Source organism: Xiphophorus couchianus, chromosome 3, assembly GCF_001444195.1.
Source record: "Xiphophorus couchianus chromosome 3, X_couchianus-1.0, whole genome shotgun sequence".
Taxonomy (NCBI): domain Eukaryota; kingdom Metazoa; phylum Chordata; class Actinopteri; order Cyprinodontiformes; family Poeciliidae; genus Xiphophorus; species Xiphophorus couchianus.
In genome coordinates, this window is record NC_040230.1 from 17702402 (window position 1) to 17723579 (window position 21178).

General features: G+C 40.2%; 1 protein-coding gene across 3 annotated transcripts in view; it reads left to right on the plus strand.

Moving 5' to 3' along the window:
- Window positions 1-20663, plus strand: part of creb5b (cAMP responsive element binding protein 5b) — a 51192-nt gene extending 30529 nt beyond the window's left edge. For 2 of the 3 annotated variants that reach the window (XM_028011557.1, XM_028011562.1), the window contains exons 8-11: window positions 13107-13424; window positions 14655-14882; window positions 15877-15985; window positions 16842-16999. In XM_028011557.1, coding sequence (XP_027867358.1) covers window positions 13107-13424; window positions 14655-14882; window positions 15877-15985; window positions 16842-16999 — 813 coding nt within the window. Of the gene's footprint in view, window positions 1-13106; window positions 13425-14654; window positions 14883-15876; window positions 15986-16841 lie in introns of all 3 variants that reach the window. The other variant, XM_028011547.1, reaches the window with a different exon arrangement.
- Window positions 20664-21178: the final 515 nt, after the last annotated feature.

The following is a 21178-nucleotide window of genomic DNA, read 5'->3' on the forward strand; positions in this document are numbered from 1 at the left end:
CAAGTAGGCTCCTGGCACACCAACTGAAACGCAAAGCTAGCTCTCGCACAATATCTCAAATCAAGGATCAGTTGGGCAATCTCGTTTCCGATCCTGTTTCTATCAGTGACATTTTTAAGAAATTTTATTGTAATCTGTATAAATCTGAACTGCAATCGGGCTCAGATGAGTTATTTGCCTTTCTTCAGAATATTGACGTCCCTAGGTTAAGTAAATTGGTTTCTGATCAACTTGATGCTCCCATCAAATTGGAAGAAATTTTTACATCAATCAATAATATGCAGAGTGGTAAGGCTCCCGGCTCGGACGGATTTTCTGCCGAATTTTTTAAGAAATTTAAAGACAAGATGGCCCCTCTTTTTCTCGAGGTCTATAATGAGTCCCTGGGGCGTGGCCTGTTGCCCCCCACGTTGGCTCAGGCTTCAATTTCTCTCCTGTTGAAGAGGGGTAAAGATCCTACTGCTTGCGAGTCTTATAGGCCCCTGTCGCTCTTGAATGTGGATTTTAAAATTTTAGCTAAAATACTCGCAACTCGGCTTGAGATGGTGCTTCCTCAGATTATTTCGCATGAACAGAATGGATTCATCAAAGGTCGTCATTTGTTCTTTAATATTCGTACACTATTGAATGCAATTTTTTCAGCTCATTCCTCCACGTCTCCGGAGGTGATCATTTCTCTTGACGCCGAGAAAGCCTTTGATCGAGTAGAATGGGAGTACCTCTTTGCCGTTCTCAAAAGGTTTGGTTTTGGGGGGAGGTTTTTGGCCTGGATCAAGCTACTTTATTCATCTCCTCAGGCTTGTATTGTCACCAACTCCGTCCAATCTGATTATTTTCCGTTGGGACGCGGTACGAGACAGGGTTGTCCTCTTTCTCCTCTCTTGTTTGCGTTAGCCATTGAACCTCTTTCTGCTGCGCTAAGATCCCTCTCTTCTTTTCATGGAATTATCCGCTCTGGTGTTGAACTTAAACTGTCCTTATATGCAGACGACCTTCTCTTGTATGTTTCAGATCCTTTACATAGTCTTCCTCCAATTTTGGATATTCTTGAAAAATTTGGATCTTTCTCCGGCTACAAAATTAACTTGCTTAAAAGTGAATGCTACCCAGTAAACTCATTGGCATTGGAACTTGGGCTTCCTGACATTCCTTTTAGACTCAGCCCCTCAGGGTTTAGGTACTTGGGAATTAATATTACACGTACTCTGCCCTCAATGTTTTCTCAGAATTTTGCCCCCCTAGTCTCTCAAATTGCATCAGATTTTAAGAGTTGGAACTCTCTCCCTCTTTCACTAATTGGCAAGATTAATGTTATTAAAATGAATGTTCTACCTAGACTTCTTTTTTTATTTCAATGTATCCCTCTATTCTTGCCTAGACAATTCTTCAAGTCCCTCGATCAGATGGTTTCTTCATTTTTGTGGAACAATAAGGCCCCCAGATTGAGGCTTTCTCTCTTGCAGCAGTTCACCACGAGTGGTGGTCTTTCCTTACCCAATTTTGCAATGTATTACTGGTCTTCACATATTCATAAATTGATTTATTGGCTAAATTCACCTAATCTGATCTGGTGTAAACTTGAAATTCAATCGATTTCTACATCTTTGTCACCTGCCTCAATTATCTATTCATCACTACCAATTAAACTATCCTCTGTTATTACAAATCCTATAGTGCTCTCTACACTTAAGATCTGGTCACAATTTAGGTCTCATTTTAAATTTATGTCTCCCTCTATTAAAATGCCGTTATTAAAAAATCCTTTATTTTCTCCTGCGACCACTAATGTTGGCTACAGAGTTTGGCATGAGAGAGGCATTTGTACAATGAGAGATCTCTACAAAGATGGTCTATTTCTTGGTTTTTCGGAGTTGTCCTCGAAATTTAACCTACCTACTTCTCATCTGTTTCTCTATTTCCAAATTAGACATTGTGTTTCTTCGTTGTTCCCAAATTTCCCAACTCTTCCTGTTGATCCACCATGGGTCGACCTTCTAGTTTTGACACCCAATCTGAAATCACCCCTTTCTAATATATATGGCAAGCTTATGGGAATTGAGCCCGATTCATCGGGTAAAACCAGAACTCTATGGGAACGTGAATTGGGCGTTAAACTGTCTGATTCATGGTGGGATAAAGTTATTCTCAGTATACGTCAAAGCACACCATGTGCCAGATTACAGCTTGTACAGTTTAAAGTGATAAACAGAGTCCATTTCTCAAAATCCCGTCTATCTACAATTTTTCCTTCGATTTTAGACCAGTGTGACAGATGCCAGACCTCTCCCTGCAACTTAAGTCATATGTTTTTCTTTTGCCCGAGCTTACAAAAATTTTGGAACTATGTCTTTTCCATACTCTCAGGGGTTTTTGGAATCCAGATCCGAAGCGATCCACTAATTGCCATTTTTGGAGTTCCAGGGACCTCACTTAATCTGTCGCCCCTGCAGGGGGAGGTCTTGGCTTTCTGTTCTCTCCTTGCCAGACGCTGCATTTTACTCTGCTGGAAATCTCCTATATCTCCATCTACTTCACAATGGCTTAATACTGTAAGATCATGCTTAAGGATAGAAAAGATTTTATTAACAGTGAAAGGTAGTTCAGCAAAATTTACTCACAAGTGGGCACCTTTTGTGACATACTTAAAATCTCTGCCTTTATAATGCATATCTTGATGTGACTGACCCATCATGTCATGGTACTAAAATTTACAGAACAATTGAGTAAGGTGCTGTTGCCTTTTAGGCTCTCAATGCCGTCCAACCCCCTCATCCCCTCTGCCCCCCCCTTTTTTTATTTTATTTTTAATTTTTATGTAATTTTACTTATTTGGTCTCGTTTTTGTTATGTCAGTACGGGGATTTATGTTCGTTGTGTGTTAAAAAAAAAAAAAAATCGGAGAAGTCATGTAAGCTGTGCAAAATGTATGTAATATCAATGTATGTTCTCCTGATAAACAAATAAACAAGAAATCTCTGTGGGTGGTCTGACCCCAAAGCAAAAAAAAAAAAAAAATAGATATCTGTTGACAAGTGAAGCTTGTGTGTGAACCTGTGTTTATACCATCAGTATTGTTTAATAGCCAAGCATATCTTCATCATGGCACCAGACTCAGCTCATGTCAGCAGGACCTTTTTCCAAAGAGAGGAGTTTTCCCATTGTTCCTCTGTCTCCTTTGAAAAAGTGCCGTGCTTGCACACATCCTGGCTCGCTTTCTAATTTCAGGCAAGGCAGCCTTGAAACAGCCCTGGTGCTGGTGTATGAAAATGTGTTATTTATTATCTCCCAATTATCTATTGTTTACATTGTTACTAAGGACAATAAATTTGTCACTAAGCATTGGTCTAGGTGCTGAGATTTTTATGTGGTAAACAATACTATATGTTCTTTCAGTGCAGCCTGCTCCACTGTGGAGCTGGCACCAGAATAGTGGATGACATAATTCCTGGCATGCTCTAAATATGCTCCTTTTTACTTGAAGGAGGGAAAAAAAGGGAGCTGCTCTTAAAGAAACATTTCATAGCACACAAGAGAACCAATAATCAAAGGATGGTTATTGATCTAGTCACTTGTGAACAATTTACCGTTCTAATATTTCTTTATATTTGAACAGATACAGTTGGCCTTCAGATCATAGATCAGATCATCTTAATCTCTAAAGAGTGCGCAAGTAAAGACAGTTTGCTTAAAGCACCGAGAAAGTAAAACTGTGAGCTGTGACATAATCACGACTGTCAGGTTTCATTTCAGCTTACAATAAAATCTCTTGCCAGCAGCTAAACCATTAGCATACATGATAACCCAATCACACCTCCCATTCATTTTCTCCCGCACCTTTCGCGGCGCGTCTTGCTGTGAGAAGCAGAAACAATTGTACAATTGCGGGCTAACTTTTGCAAGCCATGTCTGCGTGAATGGTGGTATTGTCGGGGTGTGATGTCACTGAGCAGAGACGGTGCCAGCTAAGAGCACAGCTGAGTCTTCATGCTGCCTCAGTGAACATGTACACTGTATATGTCTGTACGCATGCACATTGTGTGTTCAAAAGGATGCTTGTCAGTGGATTGGCAGCGTCTGTTGGTACTCATTGTCCTGCTAGTCAAAACACAAACAGTGAAAAGATCTTTAAGACAAACCCTTATGCTTGCTTATCGGTTTTTGATACAGATCTGTTTTGCACATATTTGTGTTGAATGTTTATTGTTGTTGAATAAGCTGCAAAATGCTGACTTGGATTTTTTACAGATGTCTTTTTTTTTCTGTTGCCATGGAGTCAAGTAGGCTTAGCGTCATAAATCTGCTGGATGAAAATGTCTACAAGTTTATTCAGCTCAGGAAATAAACAATAAAGGAGCTCCACTGATAATGCTTCCGCAATGTTCCCAAGTCAAATTCTGCAACAATAACACCGTATACAGAAGTTATACAAATGGAGTTTTATGGACTACAATGAAGAATGTTTATACCCAAGTTATCCATCCTCTATCCGGATTAATTTCTTAGCCTTTCATAACAAGTGTAAGTCAGCTCATTCAAGTCTGCTGCCATGGCTCTCAGCTTGGCAGAGTTGCCTCAAGTATTCTTGGTTCTTGACTTCATGAGAAGTGATAGCTAGAAGGTTTGAAACACAGACATATTTGGGCTTTGCCTGCAGCAGAATGGGTTCTGCTGTGCTCTGTTAAAATGAGTTAGCACAAAGTTTTCTATTGACAGGTTGTTCTGATTTTGTTCTGATGACTGAAAGAAACGTCCAGGTTTTCCTCCTGACCTGATCTTAGGTCAAATGGTGTGTACTTATGCAGAGTTTTTCTGTTCATACTTGTTCATACCGTTCATCTCATTCACCAAGCCACACATTTACACACATATGTATAAAGATTGGTTGGCGGCACGGAAAATTGGGATTTAACTCACAACATTCTGACCGAGCAACCACCACCCAAATGTGTCCTATTTACTTAATAAATAGAAAACAACACTGTTTATTTTAAACTGTGTTCATGTATTTGTTGAATATATTTGGACATACATATGTTCCATATTGTTTAGGAGTAATAGAGGTTACAAGTAATCCTGCACAGTAGAACTTATGAAACACTGAATCACTTTTCTTAAAAGATTCTGGCATAAGACAAGACGGAAAACATTGGCTGCTAAGGTCTTTCTTATCTCCCCAGAGATGCTTTTCACTGTCACTATGTTTTCTTGTTTTATTTCTGAGGAGCTTTAGGTTGCCTTATTGAAAGTTAAACCACGTACTCAACCTAAAATCTGAAATTCCTTCATTTTTCTGAATCCATTTTTCCAATAGATGTATAAAAAAAGCCTGAGAAAACTTCCTTGACACACTAATGGGTGAAATTACTTTCCTTCGCTTCGACACCTCAAAAGGCACAAAGCGATTTTGGAGACAAATCCACATCTGCTACATTTCAAATCTTCTAAGGTCTGTTTATACGAGGGTCTGTTTATTTGAGCAGATACATGTGACCTTTTGTGTGTGCGTCTGCTCGTGTGTGGGTTGTGGTGTAAGCACAAGTCAGCCAGCGGTGGTGCAGAACGTTGCATCTGTTTGTCTTTGGATGACCGCGTGTTGTTTTAGGGGTGCTGATGGGGAGGAGTGTATGTGAAGGCCATTTCGTCATGGTTCAGGGCTCATCAATGGCCGTGAGTAAACCAACTGCAATGGACACACAGGCCAGACTGGACCGGTCCAGCCAACATCAGCTTCCCTCTTTTGGAGACAATGAAGAAAATACTCACAGGACTCCAAAGTAGATGGGAGGAATAATACCTGGGTTATTAGAGATCCGCCTATTCGGTGTAAGAATATAAACCTGATAAACTTGAGTCGGTTTGCAGAACCATCGCATCTGACACTTTTATTAATTTTTAAAATCAGGTATCTTTTTTCTGTTTTAAAGGAATATTTGCTATATCTCTTTTAAGGTATAGCAGAGTAGCACAGTTTTAAAGAGCTACAGTATGTAAAAGTTTGTCTACATACTGATTCTACCATTGAAAATCTTTTTATTGAGATGCTCCATACTGTATGGCACATAAAGTACTGAAGTGCTGAGCATCCACCCATGTGTTGCTGCTTACTCCCTGGTTAGATGACTGAAAAAAGGCTAATTAACTTATACCATATATGACAAATCTGTCTGTTTAGAAATATTTTCACTTTCAGTCAAATCTTGGAAACTGACTACAATATACAGTACATGCCTCTTAGTAGGTAAGCTACAGTTTTATAGCTAAAATGCAAGCAGACAGACTATAGCTAATTAAACACCTAATACCATCTCATGTTGCTATATAAGGCCTGGATGTTCTAGGCATTAAGCACCTGAAAGATAGGATTAAATTGACGTGCTATTGCTCAGGTCTGTATGTAAAAATAACAATACAGTTGTAAAAGCATTATTTCTTCAATAATCAAGATTTTCAGCCATTATCTAGCTGTAGAAATAATTGTCATTGTTTATAGGTCTTTGTTTAAAATGTTGGATACAAAGTGAAACCAAGGTATTTTTAGCCACGGGTGTCGTTCCAATTCTTAAATCTAAGATTGCTCAAAACTGAACCCAGGGCACGTCAAGAGTTTTTTTTAAGACATAGCTTGAAAACTTTAAAATTGCTTTAAGCACATCGAAGTTACTCTCATTCAAGTCTTCACATTTCAGATGACAGTTGTGACAAGAGTGATGTATTCTCTCTGATCTCTCTGAACGCATGTTAGTATTTAGACATGTGTTTGTGCTTTTCTTTTTCTGTCAGTTTGGGCCATTCTTTGTATTCAGCAGCGTGACAGCGAGGTGTAGTGATAACCATGTGGGCTGCACTGGCGCAGGGCCTTTACATGAGAGGGAACAGTGGGGAAATGCAGACTGGAGTCAGAGGCCCATCCATTAACTTGACAGGGTGCAGAAGCTGCCAGGAGTTGAGCGCATGCTTTGGAGCATGCCTCCTCTGAGGGCGTGTGTGTGTCTCAGCGCGCCCCGTACCGCCCCGGTTTCTCAGAGCACCACTGAACCTGGCAGGGTTGCCAGGCTATGTCCATCTCCTCTGTCTGTGTCTGGAACCACAAGGAGGCTCTGTTCGGTTCGGCTTGGCCCAGTACCCTGAGCGAGGAGAGGAAGGGCGACAGTGCAGCCCGACGCTCCCATCAGACTGTCTGCCTCGACGTTCCCCGAGGAAATCAGTTTAACAGTCCTCAGCTCTTGGCAAGCAGACAGGGTGGGTGGGAGGCTGCAGAGGGGGGGTTCAAAACAGGGAAGAGGTGCATGTGTGTGTGTGTGAGAAAGACAGAGGAGAGCAGGGGAGAGGAGGTGTTACTGGCTTTCTGGGCGAGAGGGAAATCTAATAAAATTGAACTAATGGGGTTGTGGAGTTTTAGGGGACAGAAAGTGGGATATGCTGGCAGGCACTGGTGGGTAAATGGTGGTGAAAGCAAAGAGGATGGAGCAGGAGCCTTAAACCAAACCCCTGAGTTTGAATATAGCATGTTTAGTTTAGATTACGACTTAGAGAACCGTAATGTGACACATCTCTGGAGCAAATCAGAAGACCACAGCAACATTTTTAGTTCCTCTTATTTCCCTATTTGTAGTTATGAGTGAAATAAGTACTTTTGATATTAATCCCAAATTTTAAGTAATTATGTTGACATTATGAGTGTTTCATTGCAGAAATATATATATTTTTTAAAACAACAGAAATACTATTTCTGTTTTTAATATTATGCAATTAAAATGTTCATAATATTTATTTTGTAATTTAGAACTTAGAAGAGTTGAAAGGTTAATATTTGGTGCAATAATCCCTGATTTTCAATTAAAACTTTGAAGTGTTTCAGGATGTTTCACACAAGCTTTTCACTTTCCTGTTGTTTTTAGACTCAAGTTTGTATTTTTAGGGATGTAGGTGAAGTGTTCACTATTCTTCTGCTACCAATGATAGATTTTCTCTGCTGGACCGCTTTCTGTTTAAATTAAAAACTGTAACGCCTCAATTCTGTCTCAGACGAAGGTATAAAAGCCAGGAGCCTGTTGTTCATGGCCTAAACTCTTGAGACAGCTGCTGCATGAAGGTAAAACTGCACCTGTTGATCTTAGCTACCAGGTTTCATGATGCATTCAGGGATCAGAAATAGATGGGATTTCGCTAAACCAATTGGAAATACTTTGTGCTCACATTCTGAACCAGTCTTGCATTGACAAAGAGTGAACAGAGATATACAGAAGCTTCAGTATTTATCTCTGGGCTGTTTTTATGGGAAGAGTAAGATCTCCATTTAAAACTTTGATCTCTTTGTCATTAAACTGTGACACCACAGACTGGTTAAATCTTTCCAACCTTCTGTAAGGCGCCAGATAGCGCACCGCTCCACTTTTAAGGGGAATAAAAGTGCTCACCCTGACCTTACTAGCTTTGATTTACCCATCCCCAGATAGGTGTGGTCCCCTCCCTATTTGTACCTGCTCCATGCTCCTGCTTTCTCCTCCGAGGGTTAATAGATATGAAGTCATCTGGTGGAAGAGAAACCCTGGTGTGTTCTCAGGAGGTGCCCAGAGCACTCCCAGGGACATCACTCAGAGGCCTGTCGTGTCAGAGTGGAAGCAGCTATTAATAAATATCATTAATGGACAATCACCTGGTATCACCCAAACCACATAAATGTGAGCAGCCTAAAACAACAGAGTGGGAGCTGGGAGGTCAGAGGGCAGAGGTCTGCGAGGAGATAGCTTCCTTCTGTGCAAAAAGCTAGCTGAATCAGGGATTAAAAAAAAAAAAAAAATCAATATCCGCCACTACTTTTATCACACTCAGAATGCATGAAATGTTCTGTCACACACATGTATTTATGCTGCTGTCTGATAGAATTACGAGGAAAAGAGCCGACCAAGTCTTTATGGTGTCACCTAAATGCCATATTTTTGTCTTTTTGCTTTGTTTTTCATTTTCCTGCAGCAGCTTGGCAGATAGTGGTGGGAAGCACTGCATGCCATCTTACCTGCAAGTAGTCCGCGCTGCCACAGGCTAACACCTGCACTCTTTTAATGACTGTTTTCTGGGATGGCTATGTTGCTGCAAGAGAAATGTAAATGTATGCATGCGTGTGGGGGTGCGTGTGCGTGTGTGCGAGTGTGTGTGTTATTAAAGTAAAATGCACATAGTGGTTAAGTTCCTGTGCTCAGCAGAGTCTGGGGAAATACAACCTTGTGTTAAAATGTCATTAGGGAGCTGATGAAGGTGTTTGAGAGTCACAGCCTGCTCATCATCGCTCTGCTAACGTCCCTTAGTTGCGTCACTGTGGTTCTGGATACAAAGGCTTAAAATTTTGGCTGAACACGACTTAACTCCAGATGGAGGAAGAGCTGACACTTGTGCAGAGATAGCTTCAGGAGTAGACTTGCTGTCACGGTAAGGCCTTCTTCTTTTAGCTCAATTTGTGACTTTGCCATTATTCTTAAATTCTACTGCTTATCTGTTGTTAGATGTTACATTAGCAGTGAAGTCTGTCATATGTTATTGCCTCAAAAATGACAATAATGATGATTGCACGACTCAATTTCTCAAGTTGATAATTTGTGCAAAAATATGCCCTGAAACAGAAAAGGTTGATATGATAATATGATAATATTAGATTTGGCATTGGGTCTAATGGTCTGAATGAAAGTATCACAGCGTCAGAAATTTTCCTTTAACTTGCATTCTCTGTGTTTTTCTTTACAGGGTTATTTTGTCATTAAAATCTTATTAAATGAGCACAGTTTTGTTTGTTGTACATTCTCAGTATGTGTTCCACATAGAAATAGGGGTGTTCTACCTCCAACCATCAGCATTTCCCAGCAAAAAAGTCATGCAATACAAACTGGTCAAACCTTTAAAATTTTAATAAAATAACTTTCGGATCAACTTTTAACATGTTTTTTGAGACCGGGGTTGTTTAGGACATAATTGGTCTTAACCCTTCTCAAACTAACTGTGAAGCTTCAGAAATTAACTTGTATTAATGTTAAAATATAGACAGTAAGAGAATGATCTATTTCAAGTAGGATTTTAACTGCTTCTAAAATCACCTCTCTTCAAAAACATCTTACACTATCCCTTTAATAGTTGTGTTTTAACATAGGATTACTAGGATTGTAATTTTTACTTAATTTTTTTTTTTGCCAGAGCGCCTACTCTTTCCATGAAACAAGAATGATTTTATTTCATGTAGTTATATTTTGAAGTAGTTAGTTCTTCATTTCACTGCGCCCTATAAATATTTTACTTTCAGCAATATTTTTGGTCAATTTGGTGCTTTGTGTTCGTAATGCGTCCTAAAACTTCCTCAGCCGCCCCTCGGTTCTCTGCCGCGCCTCTGTACTTTGACACCCGCTGGCCTCTGAATTTAGGCTAATTCAGTTAACAAGCACACAGTGCTCCACTGCCAGCTGGAAACCTCCCGGAGACGCTGATAAATGAGCAACCCGTTGTCCCGGACTGATCGTGTTCGAGGAAGAGACATGGGAACCCATCTAATCTCTCCTTACCTCTGGTCTCTTTCTCTTCCACTGTTGCATTTCACTTCCCTCTTTTACTCTTGCCTGAATGAGCATCTTCTGGGTAACTTTGTGTGGACTATAAGGACAATGTGCAATGAACTGGTTTCCTGCTCTTTGAGTGGCGAAACTTTGTATAAACCTGATTGTTTTTCTTTTTGAACACAGGGAGTTCATTTCCACTTTTGGACGCACACCGACGAAGTGTTTAGTCCAAGCTGTGAATTCATTATGTGTCACAATGATGATGACTTCAACTAATATGGAAGCCTTTTAACTTTTGTTGAAGTTGGATTTCAACTTCCTTTCTGTTACTCCTGTATTTTTTTAATCTTATATTTGGATCACTACTCACTATTAACACATGCAGGGTGTGGGATGAAGGCCTTTCTATTACTACACCACTGAGATTCTCAGTATGACTGTACTGCTGCAGCGAGGTGCAGGCTTTGTGTACATCCCGTTGTGTGTTTAGCTTTTGTGTTATTTTGACACCTATCTCATTGGTCACAAAAAGGAAGGGCTGCGGCACATGATACTTAAGGCTCATAAGGCTACGTTGACGGGAGTTAACAAAGTGTGAGTCTGAGATAGGGTTTGGATTTGTTATCTCTGCATAAGCCCTTTTTAAAACAAACACTTATAAGGTGCAAAAGATAAAGCTGCAGAAATGAAACTTGTGTCACAATGTGTGACATCTCCTGGTATGCCAAACAGAAACTATAGTTAGCTGAAACAGGCTCTGCAAGGTCATAATTTCACTCTGCTAGTTTCATGTGCAACCCTCTGTATCGCTCCCTTCATCAGAAACAAGGTAATAAGAACTAAACTAATTGTACATGTTCTTAAAAATACATAAACGGACTTAAGATAATGCAACCCTACAGATGTGCTCTTCTTTGCTATTTCTTTTTTTTTTTTGTCTTTTAAAAAGTAATTTACTTGACTCTGCCTCTGCTCATAAGGCGGTGTGAGCGAGGAGCGCAAAGCTGATGTTTTTGCTTCGGCCATGTCTTAGCATCGTGAGCGGAGCCAGCTGGATGCCATTCCCGATGGGAATCATGAATGTGAAGGTTGTTAAAAGATATGGAGCCTTGCACCAAGCATGGACTCACTAGCAGCAGCTGGTTGGCGGGGGGAAGGGAGCACTGAAAGAAATGAGAGCACTGGGAAAGAGTTTTAAAAACAAGAAGAAAAAAGTGAAATTCATAACAGTAGCCTTGGAAGGAATGTCTTTTGCTGCATTTTTGCTGGTAACATTGTGACTGGGACATAGTGTATCATTATAAATATTTCTTAAAGTTTAGATGCCATTCAAATCTACATATGTCACTTTATATATATATATATATATATATATATATATATATATATATATATATATATATATATATACTGCTCAAAAAATAAAGGGAACACTTAAACAACACAATATAACTCCAAGTAAATCAAACTTCTGTGAAATCAAACTGTCCACTTAGGAAGCAACACTGATTGACAATCAATTTCACCTGCTGTTGTGCAAATGGAACTTTGTACAGAACAAAGTATTCAATGAGAATATTTCTTTCATTCAGATCTAGGATGTGTTATTTGAGTGTTCCCTTTATTTTTTTGAGCAGTGTATATGTATGTATGTATATATATATATCTGCATCTGTGCTTTTCCTCATGTGATGCCCAGAAAAACAGAGCGGAGCAGACGGGGCATTTGGTAAACATGAGGAACACAACTGAACCTTTACTGAGTCTCCCTCAGGTCTCGCTCATAGAGGACTCAGACTCAGCCAGGGCTAAGTAGACCTCACAGCTAAAGCAACAAACCTTCCTTTAGCTGGGTCAACAGTCTGACATTCACACCTCACCAGCAGGTTCATCTCAGCAGGCAGCATGCAGGCTCATAAAAAGATTGTCTATTGGGAATATGAAGAGGAAGGATTGGTATGAGGACAGTTGGGAAAGGTGCAGAGCAGGAATGACAGGAGTGAAGGGGAGAGCGAGGACAGGCTAAGTGGTTTTGATTTGTTCACCTGACATATGGATTTATGAAGTCACTTGTCTTGTCATCTTCAGCAAATGCTCTCTACCTCTTAATCAGCTCACTGGAGATACACAACAAAACAGTGCTTGAGAAAGAGATTTGTACCTCATGAAAGGTTGTACATTTTTATAAGCTATAAAATAGTATTCCAGGAATCTATGGCAAAGGCTTGAAAAATGTATATTTACAAATAATTTCCCACCCAGTCATAGTGAGCTGTATTGAAAAGAAGAATGGGTAAAAATGAAGAGAAATACTCCAGACTTGCATCTGTGATGATAGCATAATTCTAGTTTAAAAAAAAAGGTCCAACCAAGAACTGGGTTTGCAAATTGCCCTGCGGACAGAAGGCATTTGTACAAAATAATGCAAAAAAAAAAAAAATGCAGAAAGGGCCCAAGCTGGTTTTCAGATCTGAGATTTTCTTGCTACAATGCAACACTGCGGCACCATTCAGCCACACTGAAAACACAAAATTAAAAGTTTTGTGTATATCTCTTTTCTCCACGCAGAGGCTGAAAGCTGCCCTCTCCCACCACCCTGGTGCCATCCCCAACGGCAACATGAACTCCATGGGCCACATGATGGAGATGATGTCAACAAGGCAGGAGCAGGGCAACCATCATCACATGCACTCGCACCCGCACCAGCACCTCCAAGCACCTCCCCACACGTACCAGCACCACGGACACCACCACCACAGCCAGGGCCACGGGCAGGGCACACACCACCACCCACAGGGACACAACCCTCATCACAACTCCCACAATCCTCACCTTCTGCCCGGGCACCCACACCAGACATCACCGCACCCTCCTATGCACTCACAGGTAAGAGAAGCCAATTCCCAGGGTTTGAGCTCCAAGGCAAAGCCGCATGTTTCATAACACATTAAATCTCACACTCAGTGAGAAGTCACTGACTAATAGAGGGCTATGCTTCAGTAGCCCTTTGTGTAGTTTTGGAAGAAGCTATTAGTGGTTTAATGCTCAAGCATTGCTGAAATGATGCTTAAAATTAGAAGGTTAGTGGACAAACCCATTTCCCCCCCTCTTGCATCCTCAATGCCAGCTAGTTTCCTGGCGCGCTTTTCAGAAAACGCTTTTCTTCTCAGGTTGGTCAGCCGCAGGTCAGAGCTTGATGCCTGTCATGAGGGCATTGCTTAGAGTGGAAGTCATAAAGTGGTGGTTATTAAAGATGCTCACAAATGTCTTTTGGAAATTTACTCTCACCTCATCTTGCACCAATGAGCTGTAGACATGCGGCGACATGAGAACTTCTGGTGCAAGAGGAGTGCTATTGACGCTAGTCCCAATGTTGCGCTGCAACCACTGATCAGAATCCTGGACGTTGTTATCTGTGAATGGATGTGGTTTAATTTAAAACTGATGCTTACAGCATTATGACTTTCTCCTCTTATTGTTGCCGTTATTTGCAGTGTCAATCATTTTGGATAAAGCACAGTCAGACTAGAAGAATTGCAACTCATTGTATGTTCCAGATGTAGCATTAAGGCATTAAAGCAACCCGTTCTGTATGCACAGCTGCCATTAAAGCAGCTTGTGTGTTTTCCATGGTTCTCATAAAAATGGTAATGATCTGAACACTGAAAACACTTGACTTTGCCAAGGAGACGTCAAGATCTGTCAGAGCACGTACGTTTTTAGAAACGGGCCTTTTCACTATGTCTGCTGGTGTTAGTCTGAGTGGAAGTGGGCGTTGGAAAACTGCCTCCTGACACCTCTTTAACAAGGTGGGCAACTCTGGTGAATCAACCCAGTCACCCACTCAGTCTTTCACTTCTGACGCACGCAGCGCGGCTCCTGAGGCACGTGCTGCAAACAGATGTTGTTTTTGGGGAAGGTGCTAGGCATTAAAAAACAAGGGGGAGATAATGTATAGATGTTTACACACAAGCTGCTTTGAGGCCAGCGCAGTGGTGACAGCAGACAGCTTACGGGCTGTTTTCCAGATGCCAGAGAGGTTGCACATTACGCAGACAGACGCTGTGTCATCCCGGAGATCCCAATAATGATCATCCTATGTGCCGTCTGTTTCAGATGTCACCTGCAACCCAGCAGATGCAGCCCACGCAGACGCTGCAGTCCCCCCCAGCCAGCGGCGGGCGGCGCAGACGGGTAGTGGACGAGGATCCGGATGAACGGCGGCGAAAGTTTCTAGAGCGAAACAGAGCGGCTGCGACTAGGTGCAGGCAGAAGAGAAAAGTGTGGGTGATGTCCTTGGAGAAAAAGGCTGAAGAGCTCACTCAGACTAACATGCAGCTTCAGGTATAAAGATGAAACTCTTCATTTATTCATGTTGCAGTGTGAAATTCTAAGCTGTGTGCCTTGCAAAATATTCACATCCCTTAAACTTTTTTTTAAAACATTTTTCATGATACAAGCACAAACTTAATTTCATTCATTTGTTATTTTATGTGGAAGACCAACACAAAGTAAAATGCAATCATGGAGTGGAAGGAAAACTGTACATAGCCATGAATTTGTTTAAATAAGACCTGAAAGGTGTGATATGCAGCAGATGTGCACTTCGTAGAACCATCTTGTGGACCTAGCTTTACAGACAGAGACGTGTGCATTCTTCTTTGTTAAACAACTGAATCTCAGTCAGCTTGGATGGTGAGCATCTGCGGGAAGCAATTTTCAAGTCGTGGTAAGGTCAATCAAACACATGAACATGCTGTGATCTAAACCAGTCCGTCATAGCTCTGGTTATATGATCGGGGTTGTTGTCCTGCTACCAGTTCCAAATCCTTTGTAGTCTCTAAAGCTCTTTCCACCGGGCTGCCATGTAATAAACTCCATCCATCTTCTGAAGTTGTAACTCTGACCATCACACTGAATTTCATGTGCCGGTTGATGAAAAGTATCCTCACAGCATGATTCAGCCTCCTCCATGTTCCACAGTGGAAATTGTGTGTTCAGAGTAACTTGGAGTGTTATTCCATGACACATGCACAGCGCCAAATGTAACTTTTTGAGGTCAAAAAGATCTCATTTTATATGATAATCTTGTTATGCATGTTATTTGTGTGGTTTGTGCCAAACAGTGAACATTACTTTTTGTTTGCAAGAATTTCCATTTTCTTGCCACTCCTTCATTAAGCCCAGACTTGATGATTTAATGGCTAATAGATAACTTATCTGATAGGCACTTTGTGTTGGTCTGTCAGATACATATTAATACTTTTGCAAGGCACTCTAAATAGTAGTAAATTGTATTCCTTGTTTACCACTACTAAAAACTGCCTTTTTTTTTCAGAATGAAGTGACCATGCTAAAGAATGAGGTGACCCAACTCAAGCAGCTTCTGCTCACACACAAGGACTGCCCCATCACCTCTATGCAGAAAGAGTCCCAAGGTTACCTCAGTGAGTAGCCCAAAACATAAACACAGATGAACCCCATGCACACACACATTTTGGAATATGACCAAAACTACACCTTCCCTGAAGAGCCTTAGCCCTGCAGACGTAACTCTAAGGTGTCTGCCAGGACTCTTCGCTCTGATGTGCTGGTATCCAGGTCCCACGCTCGCCGCAGGACTCTTTCTTTCGCACCAGGGTGTTGCACACTTTGGTAGCCGGCCCGGATTGGGAGTTGGTCGTCTAAATCTTCTGAGAGACAAAATTTTCCATTCAACAGCTGCACTTTGCACAGGGAGTCAACGTGAGAAAACCCTGACAGTCTACAAATTGGCAAAACCTTACCAATGCCCACAACCATTGTGACTTTTTGGATTGCGCTTCAGCTCAGCTTCACATGACATCAGAGCTCCACCCTTTGATACGGACTCAAGTGACGTTTTCATGTAAATGGGATGAGGCACCTCCCTGTGCTAGCAGAGGAAAATAAGGCTCACATCCCCAATGGCTGAATGGCTCTTTTATGCAGGCGAAAGCCGCATCCCAGACAGGGCAGGAATGGCTTTCATTGATGAGTCTAGCTTGTGTGCAGATGTCATCTTCAATGTGTCTACAACTCATCAGCATGTTTACGGGCTTAACTGATCCAATTTACAGTATCTGTCCTATTTTTGTTTTTGGAATGTTACGTGTACTAAAGAAATATTTGTAAATTAAAAGCTTTTTTTTTTTTTACCAATAAATTGCTTCTTTCTTTACTATTATGAAATGGTTTGTGTTTATTTTTGTGTTTTAGCAAGGTTTTTTGTTGTAAAACTTACACATATAACTATCCTTAGTGATGTCTCTGCTGTGTCCTCAGGTCCAGAGAGCAGTCCGGCAGGCAGTCCAACCCCAGCATGCTCCCAGCAGCAGCAAGTCATCCAGCACAACACCATCACCACCTCCACCACGACTGTAGGGGGCGGCACTGTGCACGGACAGGCTAACCACCGCACAGACATTAACCCCATCCACTAGGTACTGGAGAGTATAATGTTTTCAGCTCCCCCTCTTCTTTTCTGAGGGTTACCAGCTGCACTCGCTGCCCCCCTCTACTAGGAGAAAAACCTGAAAAGACCAGCGCGGCTGCTCTTTATACAGTAGCTACAGTATATTTTTATAGACCAACCCTGTTAACGCGCAGTAGCTCTGTGGTTTGCTCAGTCTTGTTTTTTTCTCTGCTTTTTTGTGCAATTGGCTGAGAGAAGGGTTGTTGCCGATCATCAACAGCAGTTTTGGAAGTTTTTCTATTTTGTTCTGGTACAAAGCTGACTAAGGTGGCTATGGAACCAGAGAAAGGAGCCAAAAAGCATCTGATTATCTTCTCCAGAATCATGTCTTAGATTTTGTATGTATAATGGACTGAATAAGAAGTCAAATCATTACCTGTGCAAGACAGACAGGTGGACTTCTGTATCGTGTGTTTGACACAGAATCCGAGTCAAACTGGCGCTATACCTTTGTAAAGACTTAAAGCTGGTATGACTGTTAGCATTCACCCTGTCACTATAAGTCTTAATGAGCTTTATTATAATCTGCATGACAGTGATGATACCTTGCAAACAAACGGAAGCAATACATAGCAGTGTTGATTATCGTCTTTACTGTATCCCCGCATTATGATGAGAGTGACCAAAACATTTGATGTTGTGTCAGCTACAGAACTGAACACTGTGATCCCGGTGAGGCAGCTCAGGGGTTGAGACCAGCTCCTATGCTCTGCAGGACCAACTCAAGCTTTAATCGTTGAAGACTTTTATTTGTCTGTGTCGAGTGTTTGGATTTAAATTCCAAATTAAATTTATGTTTGATTGTGTGAATGCATGCGAGTACTGTATAGTCATCTTTTTCCTTCTTTTCTGTGCAGAACAAAGTTCAGTTAGAGCAGAAAAAGAGAGAAGCTCGTGAGAAAACAGGAGAATTTGGGAAATTTCTTTCCTTTGGGGAACAGACATTTAAGCATTTCTTTCTTGATGTACTTTCCAAGTTATCACAATGTGCCTGAATCTTTTTTTTTTTATCTTTGTTTGCTTACGTAAGACAACTTTGAAATTTTTTTATAGTGTGTTACTACTTTGTTTATATTTGATGCATATTAGAGATTTACTTTTTCATAGGTAAATAAGTATTGAGCATATTTATGTTTTTCTCATGACAGTCATACTGCATGTCTGTAATTGCCCAGGTAGTATCTACACATAGAGAAAATAAATCCAAGTTATGCCAGATCTTGTGTAAGGATGTGGAATGTCACAGGGAATGAGTATTGAAGATGCTTACTAAAATGTATGTGATCTAATATGAAAAGAGAAAAAAAGCCTTTTTGAACCGTTTCAGAACAGACATAAGGAAATTGAGTTCATTAGTTGGTTAGATTTGATCCTGATCTGTCCGTCTACATACCTGTTCCAGTTCTTGATTTCTCTGCAACCTTCCTCTGTGCACTATGAGCTTTAGTTCCTTCCAAAGATTGTTAATTGGATTCCAGTCAGATGATTGACTGGGCCATTCCACTGTATTTTCTTTCTCTAAAACTAAGTCAGTTTCCTTGGCTGTTTGTTTGGGATCAGTGTCTTGTCTAAAAACTTATCTTCATTTCACCTTCAGATTAGTTATAAATATGTCCCTTTACATATTTCTACTCATCTTTCTATTGCATTAAGCCTGCCAGTATTAAATTACTTTCTAATCTCAATGTTAGTGTTGTGTTTTGGGATAGTATAATTCTTAATTCGTTCCCCTAATATGGTGTGGACAATGACACTCAAACAGTGTTATTTTGTTCTTAAGCTGAACAGACTATATTTCCCTGTGTTTATATTGATTTCACTTCAGCAGTGGAGTCTTGTGCAGTGAATGCATAGAGCCTAATTCCAGGTGTTTCTTAAGAACTCTGCAAGTAGTCCTAGGCTCTTTTAAGCAATTTTTCTTGTCTCATCTGTCAGAGACTTTGACAGAACAGAACACCTGTTTGTTCCCCTGACTGTGCTCACAGAAATCCAGAAACCTCTCTTTAACCAAAACTACCAGCATCTTTTGCTGCAATCACTTTGTGACGGTTATGAGAGATTTCTTTGCTTTTACTCGTCATAAGATACTTAATGCGTGATTTCCTGCTAATAAGAAACATTTCTTTTAACCCAACAATTAAATACTATTAGTCAGCTAATAGGGTGCAGGATTTGTTTTTTCTAAATACTGCCAGATTTTAGTGGTTGTTCTTCTCTTTCTTGATCTTTTTAAATACTTTTTAAGTGTTCAATACTTATTTCCTGTGACACATTTGTTTGATTTTTTTTTTTTATATTACTTAGTTTGTGACTGAAATGTGGCATTCATTTCAGGGCAGTAGCCTCACTAGAAATCTATGTACTGAGAAAAACATTGATGTGTTAAATAGTTGTTTCCAACTCTCTATTTTTGCCCTTTTCTGTTCCCCCCTGCGTCCTCAAAACTTCTCATATCTTCTCATATCAACCACATCTTGTCTTTATCTCCTCTCCTGAATGACCAGAAATGTCAGTTGAATTGCATGCAGACCATGATGCAGCAACATGGGTGAAATACATTCCACTGGCAGGTGAAGTGATCACAGAGTTGTCTATGCACTTTTGTCCTCTGATGTGACAGAGGGTAGAATAGCCATATTAAAAGGTCAGAGTAATTCTCAGCGATCTCCCATCTTCACACACCAGCGAGAAAAACGTAGCGTGTTTTGCCTTTTTTATTTTTGAGAGGCCATACCTGCCTTGCATCACAAGGAGACCTAAAGTATCGGTATGGATGTCACACCGTTTAACTTGTGCTCTTGTTGTTTTCAAAAAGTTTCTCTTCCCATTCATGCTAGGCTGTTGAAGGGTTTGGGGAATTGTAGCTTTTATGTAGTCTCTTGATGTCGGAGCCTGCATGTGCAGCTCAGTATGAGTGATGAAGAGTGAGAGAAATTCTCTTAAAAAGGGCTTTGTTGTACCACCCCTCTGACTGGAAGCTTGCCTTATTTTTAGTTTGTAAAACTAATGACGGAGATGATGTCTGAATTACTATTCCGAAGTAATCTTTTGCATGAAAAGAAAAAAAAAAATGTTAATGACCTCAGAATACTTTAACTGGAATCATTAAGACTTTGAAGTTGTATATAACTTTACTCTCTTTGGCTCTAAATTTGAATTTATTACAGAGAAAAACATTTGTTACTCTTTCGGCAAACAAAACGGTCAGATGGAAGTACAACGTGTGCATATCTGTGTGCAGCATCATATTGATGATGTTGTGACTGTATTATTTGAAATTTAAATATATAAATATTGTACATATCATTAATTTCTATAATCATGTACATGTATTGACACCACCTTTCTTTTTGAAGGGAGTATAAAATGTGTGGTACGTTTGTAAATAATGTTTTCATAGCACTTGTTGCCTTTTGTTGTACGCCTAAACATGGAGACTCGTTCCAGCGCTTAAAACATGTTTATATGAAATGAACTGATGAATGCATTCTTGTCTGCATAACTTTGTACAACATTTTGTGTGTTTGTGTCTGTAATTATGTTGCCTTTGTTTTATTTTGCATTTGTACAGACATTTAATATCATTGCAGTTACATTACGGTATGAAAATAAAGCACTTGTTCTGTAACATACGATTTAGTATTTTCTGTGGTTTAGATTTACTTGTGTGGAAATGGATTTTTGGTGTGTGTGCGTGTGCACGTAATCCTGTTAAAGGTGATATGATCAACTGTCCTTGAAAAAAAAATAACAGCTCATTAAATAGTTAGATGCTTTAAAGGTTTAGAATGCTCATTAATTATTAAGCTGTCTAGACAGCTTGATAGATGCCTGATGAAATAACATGGCAGTTAACGTCAGTGCATGCATGCCAGATTCATGCAGATACAGTAGATGCTGTTTGCCAGTTACAATCACATACAACCACATTAACATCCCTGCAGAAATGTTTCCATTTTTGAACTTATTTGTTCAAGAAATGCTCCAGGTGGCTTCCTTTTGCACTTTAAAAAAGTATCATTTAGAAAAATACGATCACCAGAGGATAAACCTCTTAAATATATAAAATTTAATTCAAACGACTAAACAAATCAAAACAACTTATTCAAAAATATCAGGAATTTTTAATACTTTTAAACTAGCATTG